General features: G+C 42.2%; 2 protein-coding genes across 2 annotated transcripts in view; one reads left to right on the forward strand and one right to left on the reverse strand.

Annotated features, from left to right (window-relative positions):
• Positions 1-1,835: 1,835 nt before the first annotated feature.
• LOC121553450 (PR domain zinc finger protein 8) lies at positions 1,836-5,888 on the reverse strand. The gene is made up of 4 exons (XM_041866553.2): positions 5,534-5,888; positions 4,177-4,399; positions 3,542-3,773; positions 1,836-3,225 (listed from the first exon to the last, which is right to left on the reverse strand). Exons 2-4 carry the CDS (start codon positions 4,390-4,392, stop codon positions 2,111-2,113), a joined length of 1,563 nt encoding a protein of 520 aa, XP_041722487.1. The 5' UTR covers positions 4,393-4,399; positions 5,534-5,888; the 3' UTR covers positions 1,836-2,110.
• A 1,887-nt stretch (positions 5,889-7,775) lies between these two features.
• The window catches only part of LOC121553414 (anthrax toxin receptor 1), a 61,505-nt gene continuing 54,507 nt past the window's right edge, over positions 7,776-14,773 (forward strand). The window contains exons 1-7 of the mRNA XM_041866497.1: positions 7,776-8,332; positions 11,055-11,126; positions 11,285-11,356; positions 11,549-11,630; positions 11,730-11,760; positions 13,513-13,586; positions 14,527-14,595. Of these exons, the coding sequence (XP_041722431.1) occupies positions 8,172-8,332; positions 11,055-11,126; positions 11,285-11,356; positions 11,549-11,630; positions 11,730-11,760; positions 13,513-13,586; positions 14,527-14,595 (561 nt within the window). The 5' untranslated portion in view covers positions 7,776-8,171. The remainder of the gene's footprint in view (positions 8,333-11,054; positions 11,127-11,284; positions 11,357-11,548; positions 11,631-11,729; positions 11,761-13,512; positions 13,587-14,526; positions 14,596-14,773) is intronic.

Here is a 14,773-nt window from a genome sequence, read left to right on the forward strand (position 1 = left end):
CATAAGGCACGGTTCAGACATACCGAGAGCTTGGGACTATAAGGTTCTATCTGCAAAAATATGATTCTGAGATAATTGACTTTAATGTTCTGAACCCTCATTGGTTTGAATGGTGTCAGCAATTTTGATTTTGTAGTATTTTTAATTTAATAACATTAATTAGGGTATTTAGAGTACTATATAGAACACTGAGCAGAACAAGGCTATGTCAAGAACTAAATTTTGACAAAAATGCAGGTAGAACCTTGTAGTCCCAATCACACACAATATTCCTATCACCCACTGTGCAGATAATAAAAATGAATCAGTAGTGTACTCAATTTAGTATTCTGTGGACATCTAGTGGACACTGTGTGCAATCCTGAATGGCAACCTTCAGTGGCTTGCGAAAGTTTTCACCCCCCTTGGCATTTTTCCTATTTTCTTGCCTTACAACCTGGAATTAAAATTGATTTATGGGGGGTTTGTATCATTTGATTTACACAACATGCCTACCACTTTGAGGATGCAAAATATTTTTTATTGTGAAACAAACAAGAAATAAGACACAAAAACAGACAACATGAGCGTGCATAACTATTCACCCCCCCAAGTCGATACTTTGTAGAGCCATCTTTTGCAGCAATTACAGCTGCAAGTCTCTTGGGGTATGTCTCTATAAGCTTGGCACATCTAGCCACTGGGATTTTTGCCCATGAGATCTGGGCTTTGACTAGGCCATTCCAAGATATTTAAATGTTTCCCCTTAAACCACTCGAGTGTTGCTTTAGCAGTATGCTTAGGGTCATTGTCCTGCTGGAAGGTCAACCTCAGTCCCAGTCTCAAATCTCCGGAAGACTGAAACAGGTTTCCCCTCAAGAATTTCCCTGTATTTAGCACCATCCATCATTCCTTCAATTCTGACCAGTTTCACAGTCCCTGCCGATGAAAAACATCCCCACAGCATGATGCTGCCACCACCATGCTTCACTGTGGGGATGGTGTTCTCGGGGTGATGAGAGGTGTTGGGTTTGCGCCAGACATTTTCCTTGATGGTCAAAAATCTCAATTTTAGTCTCATCTGACCAGAGTACCTTTTTCCATATGTTTGGGGAGTCTCCCACATGACTTTTGGCGAACACCAAACGTGTTTGCTTATTTTTTTCTTTAAGCAATGGCTTTTTTCTTCCATAAAGCCCAGCTCTGTGGAGTGTACAGCTTAAAGTGGTCCTATGGACAGATACTCCAATCTCTGCTGTGGAGCTTTGCAGCTCCTTCAGGGTTATTATCTTTGGTCTCTTTGTTGCCTCTCTGATTAATGCCATCCTTGCCTGGTCCGTGAGTTTTGGTGGGCGGCCCTCTCTTGGCAGGTTTGTTGTGGTGCCATATTCTTTCCATTTTTTAATAATGGATTTAATGCTGCTCCGTGGCATGTTCAAAGTTTCAGATAATTTTTTATAACCAATCCCTGATCTGTACTTCTCCACAACTTTGTCCCTGACCTGTTTGGAGAGCTCCTTGGTCTTCATGGTGCCGCTTGCTTGGTGGTGCCTCTTGCTTAGTGGTGTTGCAGGCTCTGGGGCCTTTCAGAACAGGTGTATATATATATGTGACAGTTAGATTGCACACAGGTGGACTTTATTTAACTAATTATGTGACTTCTGAAGGTAAGTGGTTGCACCAGATCTTATTTAGGGGCTTCATAGCAAAGGGGGTGAATACATATGCAAGCACCACTTTTCAGTTATTTATGTTGTAGATTTATTTTTTTAACAAGTTCTTTTTTAAATTTCACTTCACCAATTTCGACTATTTTGTGTATGTCCATTACATGAAATCCACATAAAAATCAATATAAATTACAGGTTGTAATGCAACAAAATAGGAAAAACGCCAAGGGGGATGAATACTTTTGCAAGGCACTGTACTTGCCCAAATGCGCCCTAATGCGTAATGATCGATAATCACAAGTGGATGGTCCTACATTCAGATGTTAGTGACTTCAAATTGTCATTAAATGTTTAATTACTCTAAATTACTCTGGTCTACTCTTGTAATTACATACAGTATGTCCGATGTCGTTTTCTTTAAATATCCGTTTTCTTATGGCTTTTCTTATGTCCAATTGGTTTTAATTGTGCGACGTCATATGGCGTGAAAGGTGGTGCCGTTCCCGGAAGAACTCGTGACAGATAGGGCAGGTGAGTTTCTCCTCTCGCCTCCTCCTCACCTGGGACTCCGCCGCGAACTCCTTCTTGTGGTGCGAGCGCATGTGTAACACTAGGTCAGACGTCATGCGGAAGGAGAGGTTACACTTGGCGCACCAGTTTTGCACTGACACCCCAATGGTGGTAAACGTTGGTGGAAGAATGGTTAAAGACGACGTGGTTTGTAGTTGGTCTCCAATGCTCCTGGACCAGTGCTCTGGCGCGTAGGGGAAAGCGTTTCCAGTAACCGGTGTGGGTAGGGTCTGTGCGCGAGATAAATCACCATTCATATTAGATGCCAACAGATTGTTGTATCCCAGAACAGTCTTTGAGGTAAAAACGTCTCTCACGTCCTCTAGGCGGGTCGATGGAGCAGGTAATGTGTTGGATGGGTGCGCTGTAGAGCCGTTAGACGTCCTTTTACAGGGTTTACAGAAAGCGCTTTTCTGCTCCTCCTGTCCACTGCGCAGAACGAATGAAAAGGCACTGCTGTTGCTGTTTGAGTTTAAATCAGAGCTCATCTCCCGCACTGTCTCAGAATCAGCCTCCGTTGGCTTTTCTTTCTCGTGCGTAAAACTCATTTTCGTTGCTCCAACCTCTGTAAACGCACTATTTTTACATTCCACGTGGTCCTTATTGAGCTGGTACTTCTCTGCCTTCAGTTTCAAGGAAGAGCCAGTTGACTCTGGCGCAGTTAGGCGGTAGTCTCTGCTTATCTGTGTGATGTTGTTGTTGTTCGAGATGTTGGTTTTCTCCAGTAGCACCGGTTTCCTCCATCGGGGATAACCCGTCTCCTCGTGTTTCCATTTCCGCGGGGAAATCTCAGCGTCCTCGCTGGCGCCGTATCTTTTATGTTCCAGATCCCTGGCGATGTTGTGGAAGTCTGTGACGCGTCGTTGCCGCTTTATCTCCATGTGTTTGTGTTCGTAGGCCTCTCTGCTCAGCGCGTCATACTTCACCTGCGCGCACAGGAAGCGGCAGTGGGCCAAGTAGGGATGCTCATTCTTGAAGACCTGGTTACATGTTGCGCATTTGAGCTCTGTGAAGAGATATACAATTTGTTCGTTAATATGTACATTACAAAACACATTGTTGCAAAATTAAGTCAGACATAAACTAATCAAATAACGATAGTTTCTGTCGTTTCCTTTTCATTTTGTCGTTTCCAATTACGCATTTCGCATTTACGCAGGCTACAACAAAACTCCCGGCAAAATGCTGAAACAACCAAACAACATCAACGGTAACATTAGTAAGCCTATATGTTGAAATGAGGATGATGATGAAGAAGATTAGGATGGTGACGAAGAGCTGTATTTCTATAGCGCTTTCCCAAGTGTATATTTCTCTCTCACCTTCATTATGTCCTCTAGTTGAGATGTCAGTGAAGCCCAGTAGATGTGACAGCTCCTGGTCATACCACACCAACAGTTCCTCTTCCTGACGTATGTCCCTGGTGGTCCGGAAATACAGCTGGCCTCCCTTCAGGAACGCTTCGGTGTTCTGCTCCTCCCGGCCACACGCCGCCTGCACCAGCCGCAGCCAGGACAGCACTAGAGCAGAGCTGCGCATAGCCTCGGGGTCCACCTGTTGAGAGAAATCATTATTAATATTAATTCACAGAGACATCATTGTCAAAATGTAAATGAGGTTCGCCTCTCCTCAGTTATAGTGAAAACACTGAATTGATTAGAATTTGTAAAGGTGTAAATGCGACCAAATGGCATGGTCAATCATTTCCCATGGGTAGCCTATATGGATGGCAATGAAAATGTATTAGGCTACTCCAACACAAATATCTAATTGTAGAACATGCCATTTTGTTGTTGACGTTTTTTAATACGATTTTGATTTAGCCTATAAGTAGCCTATGTTTTTATGCATTTGTGCACTCCCTTGTATATATAGATCAAAGGCTATTGTGTTCATTTTCTCTGTGGTATCCCAGGTTGCAAGTTAAATTGTGTTATTAAATATAAAATGAACTTGCCCTGAACACGTATGATTTGCTTCTCTTGTCGCAGGATTTGAGCGCTATGAAGGCAATGGTGTCATAGAAAGTATTCTGAAGGACGCACGGGCCGAACTGTGCCCCAGCAGGGATGTTGCGAGTGACGTGCACGCTGGTATAGAGGTCTGTCGCGTGATGCTGGAGGAATTTACCCTCACTGGTCCAGAGGGAACGAGGTAAAAAACTATGGTCCATGGTTAGTCTGTAGGAAAGAAAACATACGTTAATAACAATGCATTGTTAAAATTAATGTTATTCATTGCCCTCCGATCCAAAGTTTAGGACATTTTAAAGATGATGAATAGAGAGTTTGAATATGATGCTTTTGTGAAAGAATTGTAAAAACGTATTGCATTCTTATATTATGAAGTAGGCCTAATCAATTATCCCAAATAAGTCGCCCTATATAACTATCATTTATGCGATTCGAAAATAGTAGGCTAGATCTATGAGTAGAGGTTTTCATTTGTTTTTCTATTTATGAATAAATAGGCCTATGCATTTTATCGAAATATTCGTTGTTTTCCATCAGAAATAAAAAAATTTAATAGCAAATAGTGCAGACTCCAGACACAATTAAGCCTATAGGAAAATATGTTTTTTGGTTAATCATAATTAATATGCCACAATTTGAATCACGTTCAATTTTATAACATATAGCCTACATATTTTTTAATGTTTAAAACCACATATTTGAGAGTTCATATACCCATGACACTGCTGTCATTGAGAAGTTTATTTACTTTTTGTATTTTGTATTTTTCAACCATATTTTTGAGTAGCAAATTCGGATTTATTATATAATTCAGCTAAATTTCCTCCGACAATGTGTAGCAGGCATGTAATGGGTTTGACTTCTAGCATCCTTTGTCTCAGTTTTTCAGTCGGTTTGTCCCATTGTCTTCCCATCTGCGCTGCAACTGACTCCTCTGTCTACATGCGTCTATGTTTCGAGTCAGTTTGGTCATATTAATATATTCATTATAGCCACACTGAGATTTGTTGTAAACAATGTCCATTCACAGGTGTTGGTCTATTCACTTGGGTTGGACATTGTGTCCATTTTAGTGTAGGCTATAGGCTTTTGATTAATAAGGAATATTTCCTCTGGATATATCAAACACAATGCATATTAAATAAAACATTTATATTAAGCTTTAGGTCTATTTCCAATAAATGTAATAGCCTAACAATGTCTGATGAGAAGGTTTGTAATCACAAACAAACACCAGTTGTGGCATATAGCTTTGCTAAAAAGAACACTTTCCCTTTTCCAAAAAAACTACTTATCCAAGAGACCCCAAACTTGTGTGTTGCATGCGCATAGCCCACTCACCGGCTGGTCGTGGAGGTGGCGTGTGGCTCGGTATGTCCGCGAGGAGGCTGGTTATCAGCAGGTACACTCTTCCCGGTATAACGATTCTCCTTCCTTCGGTTGCTGTTACCGTCTGAGAGCGAGCGTGATCTGCCTCGTTACTGCCTCTCTGCTCCGCTCACACACACACTTAATGGCCGTGTTCGAGAGGATCAAAACCGTAATGTATCATGGGTAAATTGTGACTGACTGATCTACAAATAATAATGAGTGGTTATTTATGATGCAAGGTTCTTTGTTGATCAGTTGGTCGGCAGTCGCCTGCACTGTCGGCTGCAATGTCGGAACAAGCCCATTATCTCCATCAGTGACAGGAGCAGTGAGGTGTGCTGACACACACACACACACACACACACGGTCTGCCTTACATCAGCCCCTCCAGGGGAACTCTGATTGGTTCTTTTCTGGTTTTACAGTCCGGCTAATTAGCAACAGAGGAACTCTGAACTGGTAAAGAAAGAGAGAGAGAGAGACCCATTTTTGCTCAAGGTAGCACAATTCATCGTCATAATTGTTTAGTAGAGTCGAATTGTTAGTTGCAAAGAGATAACGTTATGCTTAATTTTTACCCAAACGAATTGTTATTAAGTTTTGTTATCCATCTTCTCGGGGAAAACCCATACAATTCATGCCTGTGTTGACAAATCAAAGCCATGATTTTCGAACATGGAACTCAAAGAAAAAGCTATAATTCACTCAACTGATTACTATACATATCTAGTGTTTTTGTTTAGTAGCATGGAAATGATAAGGCCTAATCCCATGTAGCTATATTAACTCACCATAAATGTAGCCTACATCGAAATGTATGTTCAATTGCATAAGAATGCTATTCATATCCACAGAACACTGCCACAATATTTAGAAGTGGTCCTATTTAAAATGTCTTTACGTCTAGCTGTATGCAGAAGTATTCCCTGTGTGTCAGTGATATTTAGTGAAAAAGTATAAGCGTTTAATTTTCAGTCTTCAAATATCAAATAAATGTTGACATTATCCCTAAATAGGCCTCCTGTAGCTCAGTTGGTAGAGCATGGCGCTTGCAACGCCAGGGTTGTGGGTTCGATTCCCACGGGGGGCCAATATGAAAAATTTATGCACTCACTATCTGTAAGTCGCTCTGGATAAGAGCGTCTGCTAAATGACAAAAAAAAAAAAAATAGTAGGCCGCCTGTATTTTACAAAATTCTCAGCCTGGAAGAGATTACTAATATATTTACCCCAACTAAACCCTTGATGCAGAATAATCCACTAAATGCTCATTAGATTAAAAAAAACAAATAAACATTTCCAGTTTAATTTGATGAATAATGCATTTGCCCAGTGGCGAGGCCGGACCCCCTGGATCAGATGACATTAGTAAGCTAATGCTCAATTTTACATTTAGCCCCTGAAAATTAACTAGTAGCCTATCGTTATTATCACCTCAGTGAGAGGCCAATTTATCTTTCTCTCTTATGCACTGTAACTTCAACAGAGCTAAGGCATTTCCTGAAACTCAAATAAATGTACTACCAATCATTAGTTGTGTGTTTGAAAAGCAGAGGCATCACATTTAGTTCATTTTATACGTTCGTTGAAATATAATGTGTACGGAAATTTATAAATTGTATAAAATATGTTTGAAATATGTATTTCTTTACTTTTTGCATTCACAGCCCTATAATCCAATCAATTCAGCATCCTTGTTATATCAGACATTTTGGCTAGACTTATGAAGAACAGCTTTTCACCGGAAAGATGTGCTCTCTAACTAGACAACAATAAGATGTCAGGACACCTCTCCTCCGACACTCGAATCACCCTGATTACACTAATTGGTGGTTGGCATAAATTAAATCCGTGCCCGGGGGTGTGTGCCTAGCCACTGACGGTAACTGGTGTGCCCTCATATAATGCTCTCGAACTCCAGAAGTAGGGTGTAATTGCATTTTTCAATCACTTTATGTAATTGCAACTTTTACCAAGCATAACAATACGTATTTTGTTGTTTCAATCTTAAACACATGTTTTGCCATCCATTTCCGAGGCTCCCCCATCTCAAAGCATAGCCTATGCAGCAACTAAAACAACTGGATCTCAAGTTGAACTTTTTATGCACGGCAATTGATGTTAAAATCCACATCTCTCATCACCGGTTATGTTTTTGTAGGGTGGGGCGAAATAAGCACTTTCTTGTGCATTGTGAAATGTGAATAGTTTCCTAACTATTTTGTAGCCTATTAACTTCCCAACCTGTTATAGGGCTATCGGGATATTGATTATGACGATTTTTTTCTTTGTCACATAATTCGTTTTTATCCCGGAAAGGGGAAGTATTCTGGCTGCTGTGTGCCTGTCTAATAAGTCTTGAGCTGAGTCCTGTCCTCCACAACACCACCAGGAGCTGCTTGAGGCGAGAAAGCCGGAGTGAAGAGGGACTTGGACTGACTGCTGTTTATCGCGTCACCGTGGACAACCGATCTATGACCACCATATCGATACTCGCGCACCGTTACATTGGCCTGGAGTTAATCATTATCATCAAGACTATAATGTGAGAGACATTTCGGACTCGGTGATAGTTTGGGGTATTAGTCTACACAATTGTCCGGGAAAGATGGCGAGAGCTGCCATTCGCGTGTCTATAGCCTTGGTGTTTTTGGGAATGGCGATTTTTATTCTCAAACTTCCCTCAGTAAAAGGAGAGATGGAAGAAGAACAGCAGGAGGAGGAGAGGTCCTGTCAAGGTGCTTTCGATCTATACTTTGTCCTCGACAAGTAAGTGTCCGTTTTTTATTTATGACTTGTTACGTTCTCCTCACTGCACGTCGCCATGGAACCCGCCCAGTTATTTGTCAACGCAGACTGCTGCGGGGAGCAGCGCGCCGGTCTCCCAATTATTTCTCTCATATCTTCAAAACCGCCCTGACAACCAAGCTATGCTACCAGTAAATTTTCTGCTATTATATTGTCATTCAAAGGATGTTGATGGAATACATTTCCTCGACAATAAACAAAAAACATTAGTGTATGCTATATTTTATGTCTTTACTTTTGTATTGTTTCAGATTCAATTGATTGAATAGGAGTGTCTGTCATTAACTTAATGTGGTCATTAGTTTGTGTAGCATATTTGGATGTAAACACCTCGTTCATTATGCCAAATGCATAGTCCTCCCCTCCAATTCACTGAAAGCTTGTGAGGAAAACAGTTCTTCTCCCCCAGGGGATAGGCAGGGCAGGCAGGATGCAGGGATTGAGTTACAGGCTGATGAAGCCAGCAGACACTGGTGCAGCTGCCAGGCAGACCATAGGAAGCTATCCCCCTAGACACTGATCTGAGGTCAGTGTGGGGTTTTCCCCCAATGGTTAAAGATAAGATTGGGGAGGGAAAGCTGATTCTAGATAACATTCTCATGGGCACAGAACAGCAGAGTGAATGATTAACTGACAGACAGTCAGTGAAAACCTTGAAGAGTTATGGTATTCTGACTGCACAAAGACCTGCTGTTAGAGGCCATTAAAGTCTTCAGTACAGTGTCCACTCTCTCATGCTGCTATTGTTTCTAGGCTGCTGTTGGATGCAAGCACTGTGCTGTAACAAGGTAGAATTAGGTGGTGTTTTACATTTTATGTCAGACTTACATGTGCAATTAGGGTTAAGTGCCTTGCTCAATGGCACCGACAGATTTTTCACCTAGTCGGCTCTGGGATTCAAACCAGTGACCTTTCGGTTACTGGCCCAACGCTCTTAACTGCTAGGTTACCTGCCACCCCAGGCTGTACAACACTGGTATTCAAGACAAAGAATAAGTGTAAAAACAGACATTTGTCTGTGTAAGACTTGCGTTAGCTCCCCGACAGTCTTGTGGCATACAAACGACCCAAGTTCAAACCCCAGTCAGTCACATCCTCAGCATCACATCAGGCTAGCTGCAGTTCCTCACACTGGTTTCAGAAACAGAGAGAGGTGTTGATGAAATGTTGTATATCTTTCCCCCGTTGTGCTTTTTTACCTTTTGTATTGTTGTGCCACTGCCAACATCTGTCAGCCAGCCTTTACACGTTACTCTTTAATCCTGAAAGTTTAAAACACGCCTGTGGTGGCTGGGCTGCCACGCATGGCCATGCCTCACTCACACACATGCACGTATGCCCGCACGCACACACGCAAGCATGCACACACACGCAAGCACACACACACACACACACACACACACACACACACACACACACACACACACACACACACACACACACACACACACACACACACACCTCCAAGCTTCTGGTACTGTGTCTCCATGTTGTTGTCTGGCTGTCTGGGTTTTTTAAATGCCAAGCAGTAACCACAGAATAATCCTCAAGTATGAAAGTGTTTTAGCTGCCTGTGAGGTGTAGAAAGGCCTTGACTTGGTCATGTTTATAATCCTTTACGTTTCTGGCCCAGCACCTAAGTATACTGTGATGTGTGTATTACAATGTCACTTTCCAGTTATATACACAGTATAGCAGAGGAGCAGACTAAAAAGGAGTCCCAGACAGTTGGCAGATTAGAGTTTATACAGAAAACACATGAACACACACACACACACAGAGAGAGACGCACACACACACGGCCCATAAAGGAGACTCACACACGCATCATTTACATGAAATGACTCCCTTCATTGACTGAGAGTGTATATCTTATGTATTGTCTGATGTAGACACACCTATGAAAACGCTAGTACGCCACTGCTCTTAGAGGCTATAATTAGTGTGGTTGGATAAATACATACAGACACACTGAACACAGCTAGAGACGTAAAGAGATGGCGTTTCAACATGAAGTTTATACCAAAACGCCAAGAGGCAGCAATGTGTTAACGCACACGCAAACACACACACACATACACACACACACACACACAGACTCACACTCAAAGTCTCTCTATTTATGACTTTTTCACCCATTTATCCTTTCCCCCCCACACATACACCTCTTTCCTCTGCATAGTGTGAGCCCTGTGTCCCTCCGTTGTTCATGCAGCAGCCTTTTCAATCCCCAGACCCCTAACCTGTTATTAGGTTTGCCCTGCTCACTAGGACCATCTGTTCCCCCTCACACAGACAGCCATTGTGGGGGAGGAGAGGGGGAGACAGGGGGGAGGAGAGAGGGAGAACACCGCATGTTTCCTGCTGGAGGCAGATTGGAACATCTAGCCCCCAGCCTCCTGGCATTATTAGCATCAGCATTATTACCAGCAATTAGCCCTCATTAGCATTATTAGCATTAGCCCCCTGGGAAATGAGCTCATCCAACTGACTGCTGTTGAATCCTGGTTGTTAGCGCTCCACATTACAAAGTTGTGTAGCTTACATACGCTACACTGACAAGCTTCCGTTTTTCAATTATACCATATGCGTTACACCCGTACATGGTGGTGCAGTGGTTGAAACGTTGCTCACGGAAATGTGGCAAATGGACATTGTTATAGTGTTAGTTTTGTTCCTTCAGATCTGGCAGTGTGAAACACCACTGGATAGAGATCTACTCCTTTGTTGAGCAGCTGGCTGAGAAGTTCATCAGGTAAGATCTTTCATGCTGTAGTATAGCTTGCTTCTTTAGTTTAATCTTGCCTATTTAGCTGCATCTCTGTAGTCTAAAATGGCTCCCTTTCCTTGTGTCCTCTTCTGCACTGACATAAAGAAGCCTCTGACAGTACTGTTAATCCCATCTATCTACAGCCCCATGTTACGGATGTCCTTCATCGTCTTCTCCACTCGAGGAACCACCATCATGAAACTGACAGAGAACAGGTACTGAGTTACACACTGTTATTTCTTTACAATTTCAACTGCCAATATTTTACCTTTCAAATCCCTTCAGGGGATCTCTCTCTCTCTCTCGCTGTATCTTACCGCTGTGTGTCCCTTAGTCTTCTCAGTCCTCCCCCACTGTATTTGATCAGCTGTCATTCCTCTCCTCTCCTCCTCTCCTCCCCTTCACAGGGAGTCCATTGTCAGAGGTCTAACAGCCCTGAGGAGAGAGATACCAGGAGGAGACACCTTCATGAACCTTGGCCTGGTGAAGGTAACACTATCGCCCTCAGATACATCACCTCTCACTAACTAACTCATAGTATCCATACTGTTTTAATGTTTGATATCAATACTCTCTTTCCATTTGCAGGCAAATGAGCAGATACATTATGAGAACCATGGTAAGTGTCTGTGTGCTGTGCTGAGTACTTGTGTTTTGTATTGGTGTGCATATATACAGATATCTCTATATATGGCTCTGTTAGTATGTATTTGTACAGTGGGGAAAAAAAGTATTTAGTCAGCCACTATTTGTGCAAGTTCTCCCACTTAAAAAGATGAGAGAGGCCTGTAATTTTCATCATAGGTACACGTCAACTATGAAAGACAAATTGAGAAAAAAATATCCAGAAAATCACATTGTAGGATTTTTTATGAATTTATTTGCAAATTATGGTGGAAAATAAGTATTTGGTCACCTACAAACAAGCAAGATTTCTGGCTCTCACAGACCTGTAACTTCTTCTTTAAGAGGCTCCTCTGTCCTCCACTTGTTACCTGTAGTAATGGCATCTGTTTGAACTTGTTATCAGTATAAAAGACACCTGTCCACAACCTCAAACAGTCACACTCCAAACTCCACTATGGCCAAGACCAAAGAGCTGACAAAGGACACCAGAAACAAAATTGTAGACCTGCACCAGGCTGGGAAGACTGAATCTGCAATAGGTAAGCAGCTTGGTTTGAAGAAATCAACTGTGGGAGCAATTATTAGGAAATGGAAAAAAATACAAGACCACTGATAATCTCCCTCGATCTGGGGCTCCACGCAAGATCTCACCCCGTAGGGTCAAAATGATCACAAGAACGGTGAGTAAAAATCCCAGAACCACACGGGGGGACCTAGTGAATGACCTGCAGAGAGCTGGGACCAAAGTAACAAAGCCTACCATCAGTAACACACTACACCGCCAGGGACTCAAATCCTGCAGTGCCAGACGTGTCCGCCTGCTTAACCCAGTACATGTCCAGGCCCGTCTGAAGTTTGCTAGAGTGCATTTGGATGATCCAGAAGAGGATTGGGAGAATGTCATATGGTCAGATGAAACCAAAATATAACTTTTTGGTAAAAACTCAACTCGTCGTGTTTGGAGGACAAAGAATGCTGAGTTGCATCCAAAGAACACCATACCTACTGTGAAGTATGGGGGTGGAAACATCATGCCTTGGGGCTGTTTTTCTGCAAAGGTACCAGGACGACTGATCCGTGTAAAGGAAAGAATGAATGGGGCCATGTATCGTGAGATTTTGAGTGAAAACCTCCTTCCATCAGCAAGGGCATTGAAGATGAAACGTGTCTGGGTCTTTCAGCATGACAATGATCCCAAACACACCGCCCGGGCAACGAAGGAGTGGCTTCGTAAGAAGCATTTCAAGGTCCTGGAGTGGCCTAGCCAGTCTCCTGATCTCAACCCCATAGAAAATCTTTGGAGGGAGTTGAAAGTCTGTGTTGCCCAGCGACAGCCTCAAAACATCACTGCTCTAGAGGAGATCTGCATGGAGGAATGGGCCAAAATACCAGCAACAGTGTGTGAAAACCTTGTGAAGACTTACAGAAAATGTTTGACCTGTGTCATTGCCAACAAAGGGTATATAACAAAGTATTGAGAAACTTTTGTTATTGACCAAATACTTATTTTCCACCATAATTTGCAAATAAATTCATTAAAAATCCTACAATGTGATTTTCTGGATTTTTTTCTTCTCATTTTGTCTGTCATAGTTGACGTGTACCTATGATGAAAATTACAGGCCTCTCTCATCTTTTTAAGTGGGAGAACTTGCACAATTGGTGGCTGACTAAATACTTTTTTTCCCCACTGTATGTACATGCTGGTATTGAGGAAATATGATGATGTTATCTGCTTTTAAAGGGACAGCCAGTGTGATCATTGCACTGACTGATGGAGAACTGAACGAGTGGCAGTTTGATACTGCACAACGAGAGGTGAGAACGCACACCAGAGAGAGCACTCCAGATTCAAGTCGAAATGTGATGTTTTTTTGCAGGGCCTCAGGATGTCAGGAGACATCTTCAAAACCATCCATTAGGGGCAAAAAAACAAAAACAAGTAACCCGAACTGGGTTTGAACCCATAGTATATGGAGTGGGAGCTCACTGCTTAGACCACTGCACCACACGTCTACAATGAGTTAGCAAGGCAAGTCTTAGTTAATGGCTAACATTAACCGTATAGTTGTTTTTCTGTTTTAACCTTATCTCAAACCTTAATCCTTAACTTAACCAATCAGAATTAATGCCTGAAGTTAATTAACCCTATCCCAAACCTTAATACTTAACTTAATCAATCGGAATTAATGCCTGAATTGTTAACTAATCGGAAGTAATGCCTGAAGTTAACCCTTGAGTTGTTTCTGTATCCCAAACCGTAACCCTTAACTTAACCCAGTCATAATTAATACCTTAACTTAACCAACAAGTTATTTATTTGTTCCTAATATGCTTAAAACTTCTGGAGCTCATGCGGGAGCTGTGTGTCTAAATACAAGACGTCGCCACTAGGGGCAACAGTGAGTACAATTACCATCAAATAGGCTTGGGTTTTGCTAAGGCGTTGTGGACTGCGGTGGCTGGCTGTGCATAATCCGTGAGCTCCAGCTCAGTTTATTTTTCTTTTACTTCAAAATTTCATCCCAAACATGTCGAAATTTGACGTTTGGAGCTAACTTCGAAATTTGACGTTTGAAGAAACGTGGAAAAATGTATAATTCTGCAGTGAGACTGTGAGATCTTGTTGCATGCACACGCACGTTCACAGTTTGACACTTCATAACAAGAGGTGAGTACACAGGCCAGTAGCATCCTACTATAAAATAAAAGTTGGCGTTAACAGATTGTCAAAACTGTGTGTGTTCTCTCCATGCAGGCGCAGAGGGCACGGTCGCTTGGAGCCATAGTTTACTGTGTGGGAGTCAAAGAGTTTAATGAGACGCAGGTAACTGACACACACACATAAATACACACTCAATAATCAATTTTGTCTGTGATTATCTGCAATACAACAAGTTTATCTCCTGTGTGTGTGTGTGTGTGTGTGTGTGTGTGTGTGTGTGTGTGTGTGTGTGTGTGTGTGTGTGTGTGTGTGTGTGTGTGTGTGTGTGTGTGTGTGCTGT

Source organism: Coregonus clupeaformis, chromosome 37, assembly GCF_020615455.1.
Source record: "Coregonus clupeaformis isolate EN_2021a chromosome 37, ASM2061545v1, whole genome shotgun sequence".
Classification (NCBI taxonomy): Eukaryota; Metazoa; Chordata; class Actinopteri; order Salmoniformes; family Salmonidae; genus Coregonus; species Coregonus clupeaformis.

What these genes read in the sequence shown, in the direction of transcription:
- LOC121553450 (XM_041866553.2), bottom strand. Translation starts at nt 4,392, where the DNA reads ATGGACCATAGTTTTTTACCTCGTTCCCTCTGGACCAGTGAGGGTAAA. An exon ending in GCAAATCATACGTGTTCAGG is followed by an intron (nt 3,774 to 4,176) that starts GCAAGTTCATTT and finishes TTCTCTCAACAG; the next exon opens with GTGGACCCCGAGGCTATGCG. An exon ending in AACTAGAGGACATAATGAAG is followed by an intron (nt 3,226 to 3,541) that starts GTGAGAGAGAAA and finishes ATCTCTTCACAG; the next exon opens with AGCTCAAATGCGCAACATGT.